Source organism: Gopherus evgoodei, chromosome 4, assembly GCF_007399415.2.
Source record: "Gopherus evgoodei ecotype Sinaloan lineage chromosome 4, rGopEvg1_v1.p, whole genome shotgun sequence".
In the NCBI taxonomy this organism is placed as follows: domain Eukaryota; kingdom Metazoa; phylum Chordata; order Testudines; family Testudinidae; genus Gopherus; species Gopherus evgoodei.
Window position 1 is genome coordinate 106042492 of NC_044325.1, and position 22281 is coordinate 106064772.

The following is a 22281-nucleotide window of genomic DNA, read 5'->3' on the forward strand; positions in this document are numbered from 1 at the left end:
AAGTGGTTCCAAGTAGTAACAGACAGAACAAAGTGAATTACCAAGTAAAATAAAATAAAACATGCAAATCTAAGTCTAATACAGTAATAAAACTGAATATAGATAAAATCTCACCCTCAGAGATGTTTTCAATAAGTTTCTTCCACAGACTGGACACCTACCTAGTCTGGGCACAATCCTTTCCCCTGGTACAGCCCTTGTTCCAGCTCAGGTGGTAGCTAAGGGATTTCTCATGATGGCCATCCCATTCTCTGGTTCCACCCACTTATATATATTTTGCATAAGGCACGAATCCTTTGTACCTCTGGGTTCCCACCCCCCACTTCTCAATGGAAAAGCTCCAGGTTAAAGATGGATTCCAGTTCAGTGGACATGATCACATGTCACTGTAAGACTTCATTACCCACTTGCCAGCACACACTTATACAGGAAGACTCACAAGTAAAACAGAGCCATCTACAGACAATTGTCCTGGTTAATGGGAGCTAACAAGATTCCAAGCCACCATTAATGGCCCACACTTTGCATAATTACAATAGGACCTCAGAGTTATATTTCATATTTCTAGTTTCAGATACAAGAGTGATACATTTATACAAATAGGATGACCACACTCAGTAGACTATAAGCTTTGTAATGATACCTTACAAGAGACCTTTTGCATGAAGCATATTCCAGTTACATTATATTCATATTTGTCAGCATACGTTCATAAAATCATATAGAGTGCCACGTCACAGTATACATTAGTGGTTAAGATTGCGCTGTTTGAGAAAAACTTTAGTCCTGATGGCATTCTTACCCAACTGTGTTGCCTTATTTAAAAAGAAGCAACAAAATGATGTTTTTTTGGAATCACTTTTGCATTCATGAGCAATTTGCAACACCCAAAGGCAGTAAAAATTCACAGGCATTTGTAGTTCATGACAGACTTAGCCCACCTGTTTTGCCATCAACATTTGTGATGACAGTATGACCATTGTGGCAACATAGTCAATCACAAGGATCTAACCTGCAGTACTAGCACTAACCAGTCTCTCATGCACAGAACAGCAAACAAACAAAAAAATAAAAAAACATGAACTGGAATGAAAAAAAAGAACAAGAAAAAACACATTGTAAAATCAAAAAGGAAAAAATTGCAAAAAAAAACCAATCATCAAAAAAAATCACAAAAATGTTGGTGGTGCAAAAGCTATTAGTTCTGGGTTTTTGAGATTTAATTCATATTTAATGCAATAACAGCCCTGAATTAAGATGGCATTTTCTTAACAAGAGGGTTACCCAAAATGTTATTTTGATAAAGTCTGCATTAGTAACTTAACCTTCCACTATTTAAATTACTTCATTTTTACCACTTTTTCTTAAAATATCTTTTCAATAAACCTTCAAAATTATTACCAATCACAGAAACTATAAACCTCAAAAAAGCATTTAAGATTTTTTTTAAAAGTAATTTTCAAACAATTGTCAAACCTCTTTTTTTAAGAAAGCAAAATTAACAATTTACTTTGCATGCTTATCTCAAACAAGTTCAACACATTTAAGAATTTTAAAACAAACTTTTGTTTTAAACTAACTTTGTAACTAACTGCTTGTTTACCAAGGTGCCAGCTTCTCAGTATGTATTTAGGCCCCATGTTGGGATGCCAAAAATGTTGTTTGGACTAATTAAGTCTCTCTCACTTTTGCACCTTTTTCCTGTCAACATTTGTTGCTATAACATTACTGTGACATCCTATGAACTTGCACTAAGGTTTTACAGTTGAGCTTACAATTAGGGTAAATTTGTACCCAATTAGCATAACTGTGCACAAAAAGAGGAATGGCAGCTGGCCCCTACAAGTGGATGTTGTGGCACTGGCAGCAGCTTGAGCTAGCTACCTGAGCTCGGACCCAGGGAATCAGAGGGGCTTAGATTAGGGTAGCTAGCCTGAGCAGCTGTCCTTACTACAGTGTCCACACTTCTGCTTTTAGCACACTAGGTCTGCTAGAGCTAGCATGAGTCTGTCTACCCACTCTGAGAACATCACCTCCCAGCTGTAGGGTAGAGACATTCTTGGAAGAAAGAAGGACTTTGGGGAGGGAACATCGAGATAGTAGCCAGAAGAAGTTCACAACTTTAAAGAGGACAGGAATGAGTAGGGCTGCTAGATGAGTATTCTTAATGCACAACCTTGCATTTCAAAGCTGGAGGGGATAAGGGCTGGTTGTGTGCACCAAAGCTGGGAGGCTACCAGTAGAGTTCAGATTCTCTGTACCGAGTAGGGGAAGAGTTCATATTGCCAGGAAAAATCACAGAGAAGGAAGAAAAAAAACAAAAAGAGAAACCCCCCACTGCACTTGCAGCCCTAGATAAACAGTGGTGGGAGGGGGAAAGGGAAGTCAGGATTAAGGACATTCCCCAAGTGCTCTCTTTCTGAGAAAGAGATGGAGGTAACAGTGAATGAGTCAAGGTGAAAAAGTAGAAGAGGACAGTGGTGTAGTAGACAAAAGAAAGCTGTTATATCAAGGCAACAGGGACGGCTTGCCCACTGGAAAGGACCTGCCCTTTAGGGTTCAGTTGAGAAGTTATTGCCCACAACAAGGAAGGACCTGTCATTTGTCACCCATGGTGGTGGTGGTGATGAATTGGGGCTGGTAAACTGTCAACCATCAGAAAGAGAACCTGCCATGAGTGAGACGGAAGAGGAAGAGCCCAGAAATCTGAAAGACTGTACTAAAACCTCTTCCTCTGAGAGGCTGCATTTGAAACAAAGTGTTTTTCTTTGTTTTCAGGTGTCCTACTTCTACAACTCATTTTCCTAGTTGTCATTGTTCTCTTTCTTGGCTTCTTTTTTCTTGGGCCAGAGAACTGGAATGAAAGAAGGAACATTGCTAACAAGGGACTGCAGGGTTTCCATGCGTCCAGTGAAGAGGAAAAGAAGACTGCCTGGGTAAGGTAAAACTTGGGTTTATATACCCCCTACGAGATATAACTTTGCTTCTTTACTTCCTTGCTTTCAGAGATGCAGTGATAATCCTTCTTACAGAAAGGAAAAGGGACCATACACTGTAGTGGTATTCTTTGGTACAAATACATCTACCAGAGGAGATTAAGCACAATAATGTATCTTTCCACAATGATAAGATGGCACAGAAAAAGGCACAATCATAATCAAATAATATACTCATGTTCACAGATCACAAAGCATAATCTTCCCATCCATCTGTCCAATCTCCAGGTATGCCAAGGAAAGGGAGTGGCAGAAGGTTGTATCTCTACAGTTTACTAAGAAATTACTTCAAAAAAACAGAAAACTTTAGAAAAAACAAACTCATGGTCCACCTTTTATCTTTCAAAGATACAAAAAGCAAGTCAGTTATCTTTAATAGCAGCATAAACCAAGATATGTATGATGGGAGCATGCAAAACCAGTCTTCCTCCCTGAGATATTACAGCATACTAGACTAAATTTGTGAATACAATGTAAGAAATCCTATGTATCACGAAAAGACAGATCTCCTTGTCCATGAATGAAGAATTCAGGAGAATAGCATTGTAATCTGTAGTGTCTTAGTAATGCAAATTTCTTCTAAAATATTTTTCAGTCAAAATGGCTCCCATCTCTGTGATATTTCCAAAGTTTGTATCATACAGTAAGGACTAATACATGTGGAAACAAAGAGCAATGGTCTAATTTCTGTTCTCCTGATTTCTGTATTTTCTAATTCCATATTCAAGACATAATACTGATTTGGTGTGTCATAAGCTATTTCTCCCTTGTACTGCAAGGTTAATAATTTAAAGAAAATTGCCAAATTTTAGTTAGTAGGATTAATATTTACTAATTTTTCATGATACTGTTACAGCTTTGAGAATATAACCGCTTGGTGGTTTAAGTGGAAGGGTCCATCTCAAATATAGGAATGACAGATTGGGTTGTGCCCCCTAGTTTAAAGGAGATGGATAACCCACAAAAACAGACTGCTAAGCACAGAAATGAGGAAAAACAGAAATGTTCAAGAACACATATTTGCAGCATCAGCTTCTGTTTTCGCACACACAATTTAGGGTAATACCCACAGAAAATTTGGCCCCAGCACTCATCTATAAATTAGAACTAAAATAAGAATTTAACTGTGCATGTATTTAATTACACATTCTTATTTATGTTTTAATAATTGTGTAGATTTTCTGTCTTCCAACCCAATACAGTTATTTCATTCGAAAAATAAAGTAAAACGTTATATGTTTTCTAAGCACAAAACATCCATCCAAACACACACAGATACTGTGGATATAGAGACATTTATATATACAATATCAAATTTATAATTGCATATGAGAACAGATAATGTGGGGAGAGAGACCTAGTGGTGATAATGGACTGCAATTTATTTATACTACAGTAGTATTTGGAGGCCCTAATCGAGGACATGGAACCCAGTATGTTAGGCACCGTAACAACACAGGAAAGATAGTCCCAGCCCTAAAAAAACTGAAATTTAGGTTAATGACAAGATCCGAGGAGTGGCTGAACAAACAAAGAGATAGGGAAGGGGAGAAGGAGGATGAGGTAACTATACTATGAGCACATTTTCATGTAGACTAGCTGTGTCCACAAAGTAGCGCGCTTTTGTCCACTGGTAGTGCCCCACAGGCATCTGTAGATATGGCAGGACCAAACTAATGGAATATTGGGCTGAATATGAAGCAGCATTAAGTCAATGTGGCTCCTGATAAAACTACACCCACAATACTGATTTCAGTTCTGGGCATCTCAGTAGTAGAAAGAAAGAGAAATAGTAGATGGAATTCAGATAAAAGCCTACATTAACGGAACTACTTGCATGAAGAGGAGTAGCAGGATCTGACCCTTATTTACAAATGCTAATCAAAACAGAGAAATGATACAAGGTACACAGAGAGTTTAAAATAATCCATAATCTGGGGGGAATAATTTTTAACAAATACTCAATAGGAAAGAGAAACCTGAAAAGATGTCATACTAAAAGTGTACTAGAGATGATAATAGATAACCAATTACACAAGAATTTGCAATTTAGTTTTCCCAAGGCTATTTTTAATTGCATATGCAGGGGCAGCATGTTACAAGTGAAAAAGGTAATAGTTCTCTTCTCTCTTGATTCTAATGCAACTGTATCTGGAAACACTGCCTTCATTTCTGGAGACCTCATGACCAGAAAGATATTAATACATTGGAGAGAGTTCAGAAAAGAGCAATAAGCGATGTGGGTATTGGAGGGATGGATGGATTTTGAGGACAGATTAAAAAAGCTAACTATATATAAATTTAGCACAAGGATGGGGAGCATAAATTTACAAATATTTGAAGAGAGACAACATCAAAGGGGAATAGGAATTGTTTATTGTGGTCTGACGGAGGCATAGCTAAAGGGAGCTTAGCTAAAATTATTGCGCTGAAATTAAGGAAGGTAAAATTTAGGATTAATCTAAAAAAGCTTCCCTACAGTGACATCTAAGGCTCCATAATAGTCTCCCCTGGGACACTTAAAACTAGTCTGGACAAATATTAGCAAATTCACCATAGGAAACAATTTTACATTTACAGAGCAATTAAAAAAAATTTATTGTTACATTCTGTGAAGAGAAGAAAAGGCTATCTTGGCTTAAAGGGGAAGTAATACATTTTATTAGTGGAAAAATGGGGAAGCTGACAGCAATGAATGTATTTTAGGAGCTAGGAATTGCAGAAAACTAATAAGGGAAGCGAAAGGACACAGGAAGAAATCTATGGCCAGCAGGGTTAAGGACAACCAGGAATTTAAGTATATTAAGAATACAAAGAATCCCAGAGCTGGTCCATTACAGGATGAAAATGATAAAACTGTCAATAATATAATGCAGAAGCTGTCAAATATTTCTGTTTTGTATTTGGGAAAAAAACAGATGATGTATTCCTATCACATGATGATGACATAAATACTTTCCATTCTAAAAGTAACTCAGGAGGACAGCAACTATTGAAGTTACACATTTTGATATCTGCAGGTCTGACTAAAATGCATCCAAGGGTTTTAAAAGTGCTGGCCCAGGAGCAATCTGGATCAGTAATGTTCAGTACATGATTTTCAGTAACTCGGAACACTGGTGAATTTCCAGAGGATTGGAAGAAAGATAACGTTGTAACAGTATGTTAAAATGGTAAATTGGATGACCCAGGTAATTACAAGACTTTACAGAGTGACAATGATCTTGGCCAAAATTTTGGAACAGCTGATACAGGACTCAGCTAAGAATTAGAGGAGGGTAATATAATTAATGCTGATCAAAATGGCATCTGCCATGCTGTCTGGGGTCCCAGAAGGAAATAATTTATTAAAATGGGGTTGTGCTGGCAAAAGTCTAAGAACTGCTGGGCTAATGTGATTCTTGGATGTATAAACAGAATATGGAGTTAGGAGTGGAGATTTTATATTAACTCTGTATTTGGCACTGATCGATCACTATTGGAATACTGCATCCAGTTCTGATGTTCACAATTCAAGAAAGATGTTGAAAAGCTGGAAGGGGTTCAGAGAAGAACCCCAAGAATGATTAAAATAATGAAAAAAACATACTTTCCAGTGAAAGACTCAAGGAGCTCAATCTTACCAAAGTGACAATTTAGGGGTGACTTGATCACAGTCTATAAGTACTTACTTACATGGGGACCAGAAGGTGATAATACAGGGCTCTTCAGTCTTACAGAAAAATGTATAACAAATCCAATAGCTGGAAGTTAACGGTACGCCAGGTTAAACTAGAAATAAGTAACACATTTTTAACAGTAGATAGGATTGCATGGGGAGCAATAAGGTGCTTGTTTGAAAATGTAACAAATGGATAATGACGGCTGCCATAATTGTCAGAGCAGAGACATGATTCAACATCCTGACAGCATATAAGGCACGCTAGATAGGGTGGGTATAGGCCATGAAGTGCCTTAAAAGTGAAGACATATAGTTATTATTTGATGCTGTAGCGAATGTGGAATAACCAGAAGGATGTAGAAAGAGAGGTGATATACCTGAAATGTCATGCCAGAAAAATGATCTTTGAAGCAGCATTGTGAATGGATACAAGTGGGCAAGAGGGGATTTGTGAAGGAAGAATATACAGATAGATATATGATTTATTACAACATATTTCAAAAAGGGGTTTTAATGAAAAATGGGGTTTATGTATTTTTAATGAAGTACTCTAAAAATAAGTTTGGGCAGTTTTTTATTATCTGAGATTTCATGAGAGGACTCTGACTGCAACAGGTTTCATCGAAGCTCTCCAAATTTATCAGAACATTCTCCCAAACTAAAAACAGTTTTCTGCTTATGTTAAAAATTTTAGAAACTATTTTTCTCAACTTTATTTAAATATCATGTATATAGAAAATATTGTGTGTCAGTAGCTGAATTTTTTATTAATCTTTAAATAGGGTAATTCAATGAAATTTTTAAAGTTGAAATGAGAAATGGAACCTGATCTAGATTTTTGAAGTGAGAACAGAATCTATAAACACATGAAAAGTATTAATGTCTTTTTTGTGAAAATTACATACAAGTAAATGAAATACCTAAAAGCCTATGTATAAGACAAAATTTGTGTGTAAGTCCTTTAACAGAGAGTGTTTACAATTCTTGTTCTTTTGGCAAGACTATGAACAAGATAATTGTAAATAAAAGATGGGGCCAGATACTCAGCTGCTGTAAATTGGTGCAGCTCCATTTATTCAGTGGAGCTATTCCAAGTTACCCCAGCTGAGAGTTTGGCCCATATGCTTTAACGTCTTTCAGCACAGATGAGATATGGCTGTGGTTGTAATGTCATGCCTAATTTTGGCTTCAGATTTGGAATCAAAGCATGTGGAAAATGCAGGTGAAATCGCTGAAGTAATGAAGTAAAAAACAAAAACATTTCCATCCTGGCCAGTTGTTCTCCAAGACAATGTCTTCTTCCTGAATAGAAAAAAAATATTTTTTAAATTACAGTAATCATGTTTGCACTTAAATTTAAAAAAAGAATAGTTATTTCTGCTTCTACTCTAAGTGCAGCTGTTTGGACATAATACTGGGTCTGATTCATAGGAAAGTATATATGCAAATTATATTAAGTGTCATATTTTAAAAACATTTGTAGTTTTGACAACACAAATACCACCGGATCGAATCCTGCAGTCTTAATTTAGGCAAAAACTGCTAATGATATCAATGGGATTTTTGCAAAAGACAACAAAATTGTGCCTATTGTCTATTGCCAATCATCAGTTGGTAATTACCCATGGATATCACAGTAAAATTGGGACTTTTGTACAGATCTAAAGTAGGATAGTGTAGTGGCTTTATACACTAATTCTCATTCCATGCATAATACACAGCCTGGAAGCATAAAGGTGTTTGTGGGAGAAGCAGATAAATAAGCAGTCAAGGCTAGCAGAGTTGATGAAGTACAAGAGGCAAGAAGCAATGTGATAAGATACAAGAGCAGATAAATAGGAGCAGGTTAAATTGTTAGTAAGACATTTAATTTATTTTGTTCTAAAGCTTGAAAACACTTTCCAGATTCTGTAAGATGAAAGCTTTAGTCTGAAGGGTTTGGGGGTTTTGGTATTTGCTCAATTGATTTAATAAAGAAACCACATGCTATATGATTGCTTGAATAATTAGGACGCTGTATTCTGTAAATGCATCTGCAGCATCAATCAAGTAGTTCTGGATACTCCAAATTTCTGCTCCAAATCAATTGAATTTATTTTCCCAAAAAGTGATCAATAGGAAAAACAAAATTAGCTGACATCCTAAATCCAAATTTAAAATAAGGTATTCATTCATATTTTGCAATTTCAAGTGCTCAAAGATGGAAACTGGATTATGAAAATTGATCAGACACAAAAATCTGCTGCATCAATTTCCAAACAAACAAAACTCAGTTAGAAACCACAATGACAGAGGCTGTGTAAAATCCTCAGATAAAACAAACTTATAAAACATTAAATGACATGATCACTTTTTGTATCAAAATGTCCTTTAATTTATATAGGAGACACCATTACACGACATTGCCAGGGTTGCTGGAACAATTTATATAGTGGGAGTGCTGACAGCCATTGAACCAAACCGTAAACCCTGTATATAATGGAAACCACTTCAAGCCAGGGAGTGCGACAGCTCCCTTAGTTCCGGCACCTATGGACTTTACCAAGCCTCTGATGCACTGCATTAAATATAACTTTACAAACAGTTGTTTTATCATAAGTGTAGCTTTTTTACATCATGCTGTCTATTGTGGATAGTTAACACTATTGTATATAGATGCATGAATAGGCATGAGCTCTTCTTACCTAGTGAAAAAGGAACAAATGCATCTTTCTTGATGAACTGCCCACTGCTGTCCAAAAACCGTTCAGGATAAAACACTTCTGGGTTACTCCAGTACTTTTCATCAAAGTGTACAGAATAGAGGTTTGTAATTATTGTAGTGCCTTCAGGGATAGAATAACCGCGCACAACTGTATCCTTAGAAGTTGCATGGAAAATACCTAACGGAGCTATATTACAGAACCTTAAAATTTCATGTAGAACTGCTTCAGTGTAAGGCATTTTGCTTTTCTCTTCTAAAGAAGGTATTTTGTTTGGGCCCACGACTAAATCAATTTCTTTATGAACTTGCCCTGTTAGAGAAAAAACCTTTAGTTGCAAAATACATTAATATTTTGTGTTAAGACTAGAAATGCCTTAGTACTTAGTGCAGCACCTAACAGGCTAGTATGGTAGATATTTTCAATGTTTAATTTCCTCTCGTACTCTCATTCCACTGCTGACAGTTTTTTCAAGCCTCAAAGAAATAGTAATTTCACAACAAACTGGAGCCGTAATCTTGATTCCAATGTTTTTCTTTACTCAATAAATTTCTCCTTTCAAGGAGCTCATGAGAATTGGAATAAGTAACATCACATTCTAGATAGCTAAGATGAAGTATATTAAATGCAAAAAGAAAAAATCAAACACAAGAGAAGACCATGTATAGAAAATTCAGAATTAAGAGCTACTTAATTTTTTATCTAATTATCCCAATATAGTACATCACATATGTTGTGTAAAATCACCCACCATTTTAAGAATCTTGAAATAGTTAGGCACCTTATGGTAAAAGTCAAAGGAACAACTTTAGCTGGATTCTGGATTTTTTAAACTTTTTGGGATGTAAATTTAAATTATTTCTCTTTCAAGCTCTTTTTTAAAAATGAGAAAATATAATTGGATCCTTTAAATCAACTCCACACTGAAAAATCACATAATAGTTTGCTCAACAGGGCAACAGCTCATTTACTCTTTTTTTTTCTGATGTACTTTATCAATGTGTTTGCTAATGCCATTAGACAGCCCCTAAATCACATAAAATAGCAGTGATACAGCTTGACCGGCATCGATACAATACATCTAGACAATGAAGATCTATTACCAAGTTCTTAAAATGAAACTAACCTCTTCAATCCCAAAGAAAGTGCATGAGATAGATCAGACCAGAACTTTAGTGCATTTTGTAGTTAGCTATTATTTTTGATACATGTTGAGATTCTCGTGGAAATTGTGTACATAAATGCAGGATATTAATATTACTTACTGCTATGTAAAGAATCTGAACTTGAATCCTGAGCTTATTTTTCTCCCAAGGGCTAGCAGAAGTTGAGATCACAGGAGAATTTTAGAGGAGAGGGATTGCTTCGTGTTTTAACAATACAGTGCCTCTTAAATGATCTGGCTGAGACACAAAACTCCACACAGTGCCTAGTTTCTGTCCCCTGTTGGAAGATGATGTTTTGGGGAAGACCTAATGCAGAAGGGAAGAAGGCCGTATGCTGCCAGCATTGCCAACTTAGCAACTTTGTCACTAGATATAGTGACTTTTGGGTTTCCCTAGTGAGAAAATAAGTGTAAAAGTGACCAGTGACAAATCTAGCGACTTTCACTGCCAATTACAGTGACATTCAGAGAAAGAAGTCATCAATATCTAGTCACAAAATCATTCACAAGCAGCTCAACAGTGTTAATAAAATCCATTCCATGATCTTTTTACTACATTCTGTTGCACACCAAGTCAATGTCATTACATCTCAATTGAGCATGTCCTCAGAAGGAATCACATTCCAGGATTTCTTGGGCTGAGATCACTATAATCTGCAGATGAGGAAAATAAGTTTGTGGAAACTAATTAAATACTTTACTAAAGTCAAGTGCACTTTGGAGAGAGCAGCACATTAGCCAGGGTTTGTTTTTACCCAAATGTGTTCTTTCTTGCCACTCAACAGTAGGTATCAAACCCTGTGATGAAGGAAAAAATGGCTAATGAAGTGGGTAGAGTGGGGGAGGCAGGTTAGCCAGTGAGGAGAGACGCACGGAGGGAAGATGGGGTGGAATGACACAGGGGTACCGTGCCTCCAGGAATGAAGCCCTTACTACAGGATCAAAGGTGGAGCTAGCTTGATTTCAGTTCCACTTTACTGCTTCCCCTGGCCTGGCCTGGCATTAGCTGCCCAGCTGTTTTCAGAAATGAAACCCTGGAAGTGGGGGAAAAAGGGGTCCAGCTAACAGATTTTTGTTTTTAAAACTACTTTCTTGGCTCCCTGCAACACCAAGTCAGGTCAGGTGAATGCCTCTTCCCCCTGGTTCTGGACCCTCCCTTTCACTAACCTGTTAGCTCAAATGCAGGCTGACAAGAAAGGAAGGCTCAGCTGAAATTAACCAACCTCAGCCAACCTGGGCTGCAGTGTACAGAGTGCCCTTCCCAATGAGCAGAGGGCTGCAGTTTCCTTCCCAATGAGCAGAGGGCACCCTCCTTATGAGTGTACTGTTATAGTTGCTTCCAGTATGCAACAGAATGTAACAGCACGGGATGGACTATATTAACACTATTGAGCTGCTTGTGAATGATTGTGACTGTACTTGGTTGTGTGTGTGTGTGTGTGTGTGTGTATAAATATAAAATTCTCTGTTGAATTCTCTGGAAATTTTGTTCGGTGACATTTTGGACTCCTTTTGAGTGTTTAAACAGCTACATCTAGTGACTTTTCAGGGTTTGTCTGGTGACTTCCTGCTATGTGCAGTTGGCAACGCTGTATGCTGCTTTTAAGGTAACAATGATCCTGTATTATGAGGAAATTAAAAGAGAGTAAATATAGCTAGTTATGAAGGTAATTATTAGCCTTCAATTTTTTCACTTCCATCTCATGCCACATACATACAAACATATATTGCTATCCCCTAGATCTTAGCTGCTGACAAGGTGTAGACATATAAATGTGGAGTTTTAGGAAATCCTTCTGATGAAATAGAGGCCATCCAAAATGTATAAGATATTTTAAGTGATGGTCCCTATGCAATTACAATCACAATTTCTGTGGAATCGCCAAGATGTACAGGAGAGCACGGTTAAACCAGTTAAACAAATGTATGAAAATTAAACACTGAGTAGAATTCTCTGCTGGTGTTTGTTAATGAGTACAGCTTCACTGAGGTCAGGGCAGCAGCATCCATTTACATGAACAGAAAATTTGGCCTATCATATATAAAATAGCAGCTTTTCACACAATAATATTTAAGCCACTTAACTGGCCTCTTCCCCAAAGTATTAAAAAGTCTTAGTTCAACCTGAGCACTTACAAGTTGTGATATGAAAAAACAACTTTTCTCAGAAGGTGTGTGAACTCAGAAAGGAAGCTAACTAATGACATTTAATGTTCAAGTTCCTGCACTAAAACTTCAATATGATCATCTTCAAAAACACGTTAGCGTAATACTTCAGAACTGTGCTAACACTAGTTATGTTTTAAAATGCTCATATTGTCTTTTCCCCCCCTAATAATCAATGTAAATACATATAAGTGCATAGTACATAAACCTGTTATGGATTGATGCACTTAAGGATTAAAAAATGGTTCAAAGAGTTACCCAAAATCTGATTTACATTTTTTTGCTGATTCTTGCATTCTTTTGCCAGCCAGTATTCTGAGTCATCATATTGTTCAACCTACACACAATAAAAGTAAATCTCTCCTTATTTAAAAAAAAGTTCACTGAAGTGTTTACAAAAAAAAAAAAAAAACCTTAAAATATTATCCTAATGGTAACTAGATACCCATTTTATCTGCACATAAAATAGCATTGGCATGTCTGTCTGCAATACATTAAGAAAGGGAGATAATGGAGTAATGCACACACATTTTTATTTTTACTAAGGATTAGTATTGGCAACGCCAACACACCACGTTGAAAATGCACTCTAAATTCTCACCATAAAGGCTACAATATCAGTTCCTCAGAAATGACAAAAATTCTTACCTTGAATGTTCGGATAAAGAGCCATAAACAATACTGCCCATCTTAAAACATTTGTTGTGGTTTCCGTTCCAGCGATGATAAGTTCTCCAACAGAGAAAATTAAATTTTTGGTTGAATATGTAGACTCTGGATCATTTCCACTTCGATCCATTTCATCTAAATATGCATCAATGAAATGCTGAGGAGACTGAGGCCTCCTCTTTTTAGAGACACGCTCAATAAGTTTAAGCAAAAAATTATAGACTTCAGCTGCATTCTTAAACAGTTGTTGATGTTTTCCAAAGGGTAATATGCCAATCCAGGGAAAAGAATTATACAAGAACACTGAAGCACTAGCAACTAATTCAATGTTTTCACTAAAAATATCTATCATGTGCTGAAATTCAGTGTCTTCATATGTAAAACGTTCTCCAAAGATAATCAAATTAGTAATGTTTGAGACTGCATTTGTTATCAAGTGTTTAAGATCAAAAGGTTTGCCTTTGTACGTATCAATGGCATCAAGAAAAAACATGGATTCTTCTGAAATTTTGTGTTCAAAGGACTTTTGACCATATCCAAAACAACGAAAGCTGTTTACAGCTAACTTGCGATGCTCTGTCCATCCTCTACCGTATCTAGAGTTCAGTAAACCTGAAAATACATTTTCAACAGTATTTTATGCATAGCTCTATATCCTTATTCAACAGAAAACAAAACTATGAAAAACAGCAGTCCATTCTAAAAGTAAATTCACAAATAGAGATGTCCCAGTGTGGTAATGTTCACTCCAGTGGAGGAAAGATTCAGACATCTCTTTCCTCATTAACATATATAAGTATTGTGACCCAAAGCACTCGTGTATTCACAGCCTACACAGTATTGTAATAATATGCCTCATGGGGTATCATATGAAAAAACATCCTACACGTTATTGTAATAATATGCCTTTTGACGTATCATTTGAAAACAAGTAACTTGCTTATCAGTAATATCATGGTGAAATTTATATAGCAAAATTATATGTAAAGGTATTAATTCTTCTATATGATGTTATTAGGAAATGTTCAAAACCAGACAGCTCTGCCTAGGAAAAAGTTGTTAAACAGGTCTGTCCTTAAACAAAGGAATGTGTGTTTACCCCAGTTTACATGTAAGTAGTAAACAGGATCACCAAGACAACTCGGGGAGGAGATGGCAGGAAACAGAACAATTTGCATTTCAGCAAACAAAGGTGGGGGAAGAAAGAGCATGGAGCTTCCCTCACCACCAGACTCCATGTGCCTTCCTCACAGCCTGAATAAACTTTACTTTGAGGGGTATTGTTCAGGAGAATCCACGTCAGAGATTCAATGGATATAAAAGAAAGGGTCAGAGAACCCCAAGTTATCACTTTCACCTAAGATGACAAAGGCACGAGAACCTCTGGAAGAGATCCTGACCAAGGAGAGAGTAGGTCACCCTCTTGCTAGAAGACTGAGAGTGAGAAAGGCCATCTTGAACAAAGCCTTCAATCAAAACTTGCTTTAGATGTGTGTTTTAACTTTTATTTGCTTGTGGCCATATCTAACTTTATCTCTTATTCTTGAACTCACTTTAAATCTATTAAAAACTATTGATCTAAACCAATAGTGCTGTGTTTGTACTGAAGTGAATATCAACTCCAGTTAATGTAGCAAACTGGTGTGTTTTGTCTCCTTAAAGAAGCAAATTAACTATATTATTTCTTTTAACTGTCCAGGAGAGAGCTGAACATTATAGTGAACATGATTTTGGGAAGTTTCAGGACTGGAAGTGTGTTTGGATCACCCTGCAAGTAGTAACCCAGACTGGTGAAAACCAGTGTGGGGCTGTACACAGACTTTGATGGTCAGAGCTCCTAAACCACAGGTGTATAACACAACAGATACTCAGGGTGTGACCTGCATGATGGTAGGTTAGTTGTGAGCTACAACAGCATATATTGCAAAGCACCCAAGGTTGCAGGGCAGGCAGTGATAACCCCTCATTGGTCTGGACTGCACTCCAGAACATGACATGTATTTATTAGCAACTCCCTCAAATCCTAATGAGAGTTATGTACATCTCTGTGCAAAGATGGGATAATAGACACTTTGTCTCTAAAAAACACCAGCAAAAGAAAACACCAGCAAAACAAGAAAAAGGTTAATTGTTTTCGTTTCAGAGTGATAAATTGCATGGTGTCTATGTCAATGAATACAGGATGGTTCTGGATACAGATAGGTATCACCTTTAGTTCCCCACCCTTACCTACAAGCTCAGAGTGTCAGGCACTTAGCTTATTAATTATGCTATAGCAATTCATTTTTATCTAATATAATGGCCTTCCTGTGTAATACAGAATGGGATTGGGGTTATGCTCTTATTTTTTTATATACTGACACACTTTTAGCTATGGGAGAATATTTAGAAGAGAAGGTTATTCACCTTGTGCAGTAACTGAGGTTCTTCAAGATGTGTCCCCCTATGGGTGGCTCCAAGTCAGGTGTCAGTGCTTCCTGGCACCATCAATAGGAAATTTTCTTTAGCAGTGTCTATCAGGGCCACATGTGAGCAGTAGTCATCTTGCGGTGAAGTTGGCAACTTGACTAGCATGTGCACGACCCAACACCCTCAGTTTCTTCTCTACCATAGAGTCCTCACTGTGAACTCTGAAGTAGAGGGGAGGAGGGGCGGGTAGATAGTGTTCTTGCTGAATAGGCCCTGATGGGGGTTCTATTATGAGTTGTTCGTAACACATCTAGATGCAGTTGGAAATCCATTTCAGTAGTCTCTGAATGGATACTGTAGAGCCTTTGGAATACTCTGTCTTTGAAACAAAAATCCTTGGGGATTTTTGGAAGGGCTTTGTTCTGTCCAAGTAAAATGCTAACGCACGGCGGATACCCAACATATATAGGACAGTCTCCTGTGTATTCGCATGAGACTAGGGATAAAATGTAGGCAGGTGAATCAGTTGATTGATGTGGAAAGAGGATGATATTTGGGGTATAAATTTTGGATGTGGTCTCAGTGTGACTGTCCTTGAAGAATATAGTGTATGGGAAATGAGCCGCAAGAGCCTCTATTTCGCTTTTGTGGATGTAATTACAACCAGGAACACCATCTTCATTGATAAGTGGAGAAGGGAGCATGTGGCTAGTAGCATGAAACGGGCTCTGGGTAAGGCTTTTAAGCACCAAGTTTAAATCCCATAATAGCATGGGTTCGCCTATTTCTGGGTACACATTTCATATGTCTGTGAGAAAACGTTTTGTCATCGAGTGTGCAAATACTGATACGCCATCAACCTTATGGTGAAAGGTGGTAAGTGGTGGTAGGTGTACCCTAGCTAAGCCTGTGTAAAGCCTTGAGTTCTTTAGTTGTAGTATGTATTCCAAGCCTAACGGGAGTGATGCCTTAAGTGCAGATACGTTCTTGTTCTGGCAACATAAGGAGAATCTTTTCCATTTTTGGAGGTAAGTGGTGCGTGTGGTTGGTTTTCTGCTATTTCCTAACACCTGCTTTACTTGTTCCAAACAGATTAGCTAATCATGGAGGAGCCATGCCCTCACGTGAAGTTTCTCCAGGCTCGGGTGGAGGACTTGACCTTCGTCTTGTGAGACAAGATCCCGTCACAGAGGGAGATTGTGTGGCGCACAGATTGCCATGTACTTCAGGTCTGGGTACCAGATCTGCTTGGGCCATGTCAGAACTATAAGTTGGCTTTGTCAGTCTGTATCTAGTGTCTTACTCTTGAGATTAGTGGTATCGGTGCGAATGCGTACAGGAGATGAGCAAGACGTTCCCCTAGGTCGTGGTCCCAGGCCTGCTCATGAGCAAATTTGTGGACATTTGTTGTTTCGTGATGTCACAAATAGGTTGATGAGTAACACCCCCATTTGGAATATGTGTTGTATGATACTGTCATTCGGTTCCCATTCATGGTCTTTGGCTTTGTGTTCTGGCAGCCTGGAAGGTATGAAGTGGTAATAGTGACATTGTGATTTATGCATCAATTCCATAATTTTATGTATCTATGCACAGGGAATGAGAACAGGGTTCTCCCTCTTGATTTATGTAGAACATACATACAGTGTTGTCTGTCATGACTTCTCCCTCTTGATTTATGTAGAACATACATACAGTGTTGTCTGTCATGACTCTTACTATTTTGTTTTTTATCATTGGAAGGAAGTGACTGCACACATTGTGAACCACGTGCAGTTCGAGCAGGTTGATGTGTAAGTTTGTCTCTGGGATTGTATGCTGATTCAAGTTTATGTCCCAGTCGATCAGCAAAGCATCTGTTGTGATCAGTATGAATGGTGGATCCTGTTGGAATGGGATCCCTGACGGGGCTAGCAAAACCCGATCATATTATTTCCAAGACCCATTGATCCATGGTGATAGATGCCCAAGTATGAATAGAATGAGCGCAGTCGGTGACCAAAGATCTGGGTATGTGTAGATGGCACCGGTTGTTGGGAGAGATCGTTCAAACCCTTGACCAATGTTTCAAAATTGTGTCTTGCCCGATGGTGTCTGGGACGCAGTAGGCTGAGACTGTGGGGTTCAGAGTCTCTGCGAGCACTGTCTCTGTCTCTGGAAGTCGTAAGGTCATTGTCTTTGGAAAGTACTCTCCTGGCCATGCTGGTATGGTTGATATCTTCTCCGCCTGTTTGAAAGTGTGTATATGCCTAAGATATGGGCAGTTGTCCAGAAGTCCTTCACGGAGTGAAGGACCTTGCCTGTTTTGGCCAAGAACAACTTGTCTCTGTTGAAGGGGAGGTCTTCTACTTTGTCTGTAAGTCCTTCAGATTCTGGATGAGTGTAGCCATGATGCTCTATGCATGACTGTCGCTGTGGCTGTTGTTTGTACAGCCATGTCCACCATGTCGAGGGATGCCTGTAGTGCTGTTCTTGCCACAATCTGTCCCTCGTTAAGGACTGCCTTCAATTGTTCCTTCCTCTCCTTGGGGATGTCGTTAAAGACCTCTCTGAGTTTCGTGTAAGTGTTGTGGTCATATTTTGTGAGGAGTGCAACATAATTAGCTGTGTGGAATTGTAGAGTTGCAGATGAGTATACTTTGTGACTGAATAGATCTAGCCTCTTCCAGTCTTTTTGTCTTGTGGAGTGGACCTGTACTGGGGTTGTCTTCCTCTTTGATTGACCACAGCTACCACTAATGAATTAGGTTGAGGGCGTGAAAAGAGGAAGTCCATTCCTTTAGTCAGGGACATAATATTTCCTGTCAGCTCTTTTACATACCAGGGGAATGGTGACTGGTGTTTGCCATGCTGTTTCTGCTGGCTCCATTATCGCATCACTAATTAGCAGTGCTATTTTGGACGTAGATGAAGTGTGTTGGATCTTTAGAAGCTGATGCTGGGTCTTGGTCACTTCCTCAAATGGGACGTTTTAGCTGTGTGCTTCATGCTGGAACAATTCTTGGAATTTAAAGTCATCTGCAGCCACAGGAAGCGGTGGCATGTCAGCCTCATCCAGCGATGATGATGAGTTATGGGCAGGTGATGTGTCTTGTTCCGTGTCCACTTCTCTGTCATCCTCCATTTCCTGAGGGGTCACTGACGGCTCCTGTACTGAGGTTGTAAAGGAACATGGTGTCTCTTTTGAGGTCTGTTGTACTGATTCATGTAGGCTGCCCCTGTGTCCTATTACGGCCATTGCATCGGGAATGACATAGGTGGACATATCCATGGGTGTCTGAACCATGGCTGTATATTTCGGCCTCAGTGGTCTCTAGATCTCATATGTCCCAGCATTGGCCCGGTACCGGACAGCGAGGAGTGGCACGATGAAAAGGTGTCCTTCTCTAGACTGTCCTCCTCATTGCTGGAGAATGGTGGCATGATGCTGTTAATACCGGTGAATCTTGGTACCATATAGTGGTGAGCGTGGGGTGGAAGATACTGCCATGTCCTCCTGTTGTATAAATTGGTACAGTAGCATGGACTTCAAAAATGTCAACACCAAAGGACATGGCCCTGAAGGCGCTGTGGTCAGAGACGATTATTTATTGGTTATCTTGGTCTGTGCTGGTGCTGCCAATGTGTTGTAGGCATCGGAGGTGAAGGCATTGGCATTAAAGGCTGTGGTACTGTTGTCTTCACTGGTGTTGATGGTACCATGGAGGAGGAGTTTGGCTTGTGTTTGCCTCTCGACTCCTTAACCCTGCTAGTAGGGCCCCGGTGTGGGTGGTGCCGGAGGTTCCTGGTGCATCAAAGGTGTTCACTCTTGGTGTAGTTGGCACTAAGGATAGCAAACTTGCAGGAGACTGTTTTCTTTTCAACAGTTCTCTCTGCTGAGACGATGTCTCTCTTCTCCTTGCTTTCTTGGAGTAGTGAGTATTTGATGTTTCTGCCAATGACTTGCCGGAGAGTCCCTGACTGGGGAGTTCTGCTGTCCAGATTCAGAAGCTGATTGAAGGGATTTCTTCATGAGAATGAGTTTAAGTTGGAGATCTCGATCTCTTTTGGCTCTGGTTTTAAGGTTGCTTCAGTGAGCACACTTTTGTGGTATGTGCGACTCACCTAAGCAACAGACATACAGTGAGTGGCCATCAGAAATCGGCATTGCAGCCTTACACAAGGAACATCTTTTGAAACCTGGTGAGCCAGACATATTTTAATGTCCCTTGTTGAGGTTGTTTTTAAATGGAATAACTAAAGATTTTTTTTTAAGGGAAACAGAAAAGGGGATGAGAAATATCTAGACTAGTAACTAACTAAACCTAACTAACACTAATAACTGCTAACTAATTCTAATTATTTTCTTTAGGTTGTCTTTCAACACCTCTACAGGGCTCTGTCTCAGGCCGAGGATGGTTGAGAAGGAACGAAGGGGGGGATCGGGTCACATGTGCTAGTCAAGGCGTCAACAGCACCGCGAGACAAATACTGCACACGTGCAGCGCTGACAGACACTGCTACTGAAAATCTCCAACTGACGATATCTGAAGTGGAGCACCCAGAGGGACAGCGCTTGAAGAAGAATTCTTTCTTATGGACCCAATGACTGACAGTGATTTCCTCCCCTCCTTTTTTCACCAACCGATTTCTTCTGATATGGCATTTTGTCTTCCACACTGCTTATCTCAGAGTACATGTTATACCACTACTCCATAATCTGCACAACCTAATAAATTTGTTAAAGTGTTAGTTTTTAGAGTCCTGCATAATTTGAAACCCAGTTACTTGTGAGACTACTTCTCTCTGTGTGTGATTCTGCTACAATAGCTATCAGAGAAGACACACAAGTCAGAGATCCCTCAGTATAAAAGAGAAACTGATGATGGCAGGGCATCCTCCAAGAAGAGACCTTACTTGTATTGCTTGGTCCACCAGTGTGCATTGTTAACGCTTTGTGTTCACTACAAAGCCCATCTTTTCTCTTGGGTATCTAGCAGGTAGTGAGTTGATGGGACAAGAAATACTGCTTTGATGGTAAGGTTATTATGTGAATACTAAATTTTTTTATACTTCTAGGCAGTTCAATACATTAAACCAGTGGTTCCCAAAGTGTGAGACATGCCCCCCAAAGAAGGTGCGGAGGAACATATAGGGGGGAGGGGTACGTGCTGGGGCCCGGGTCAGCCCCCAAGGGTGGGGAGGAAGCAACACCCAGCCCCACTCTGCCCCCAGCCGCAACTCTACCTTGGCCCCTGCTCTGCCCCTAGTCCAGCTCCGGCCCCAGCTGCAGCTCTGTTCCAGTCCCAATTCCACTTCACCTCCAGCCAATCTCCGGTTCCAGCCACAGCTCCACTCTGCCTCCTACTCAGTTCTGCCCTCATTCCCTAAGCCAGTTCTGCCTCTAGCCCCAGCTTCTCCCTCATCTCCAGTTCTGCCCCCAGCTCCACCATCAGCCCAAGCTCCTCTGCTGAGCCAACTGTGCAGTAATGGAGGGGGGATGAGGATAGATTCCATTACTGGTAAGGGGGGAGAGGAGGTGAAACAGGAAATGCTTGGGCACTACTGGGTTAGACATTTTAAAAATGTACTACTGTTTTTAAACTGAATTTCAGACTGACGAATAATATAAAATAATAAGTTAAGTGAACTCAGATGACAAAATGCTGAAGCCACAGTACTATAGTGGTAGTCAGTAGAGATTTCTATAGTTAAGATTGAATTCCAACTTCTGTATAGGCCCCTATTTTTCAGATGTTCACGTTTATGTCCACAATTTAGCTGTGCAATACTTTAAAAAACAAAAACACATTGTTCCATGGGGTGGATTCTGTTCTATACCGATTATTTTATGTCTCTCATCAATATAGTAATCACTGAAGTGCTCTGAGCAACCTGACTAGTGTTTGTTCCATGTAGTCCCTTCTTCCTCTCTCGGAGAAATTGTGTGGGGTTTTTAATAAATAATTTTAACATATTATATGTGCACTCTGTGTTTATATTAGCAAAATGAAGTCAAAGACGCATGGTTTGCACTTGGAACCAAAGGTGATATCTGTATGATGCCTCATATTTGACAACTGCTCCCTTAACTCCTGTTTTATCTATGTCAGTTGCAGAATATGTACACAGCCATGCTTACAGGGCCAGCTGTTACAAAGCATATTTACCTTGTGGGAATTCCCTCAGGGAAGAACAACTTTAAATTCCGGCTGAGCACCAGTGAAGGCTGCCCCAGGACAGCTGCTAAATCAGCACATGCCATGGCTAGTCTAGGCCAGTTTTGCCAACTTGGAACTCATAACCTCTCGGTGGAGTGAGATTCAAGGGTGGTTTGCACCACTACATTCCTGCTTCTGGTGGATTTTCTGTTGCTGGATCCCAGATCTAGATCCTACATCCAGAGATTAATCTAGACTATTACTTCTTCACAATTACACAGAGAGGGTCCACAGTCAAAACACTTCAATTGTGGACAACTCAAGGAGCATAAGGGTTTAAAAGACCCTATTTGTCCTTACCTCAGTTGTTATA

At 39.2% G+C, this 22281-nt stretch overlaps 1 protein-coding gene across 1 annotated transcript in view; it reads right to left on the reverse strand.

The window, feature by feature from the left end:
* Positions 1-7599: 7599 nt before the first annotated feature.
* Positions 7600-22281, reverse strand: part of LOC115650454 (vitamin D 25-hydroxylase) — a 36595-nt gene continuing 21913 nt past the window's right edge. Inside the window, exons 3-5 of the mRNA XM_030560455.1 lie at positions 13339-13971; positions 9342-9671; positions 7600-7959 (exon numbers count right to left, since the gene is read on the reverse strand). Of these exons, the coding sequence (XP_030416315.1) occupies positions 7784-7959; positions 9342-9671; positions 13339-13971 (1139 nt within the window). The 3' untranslated portion in view covers positions 7600-7783. The remainder of the gene's footprint in view (positions 7960-9341; positions 9672-13338; positions 13972-22281) is intronic.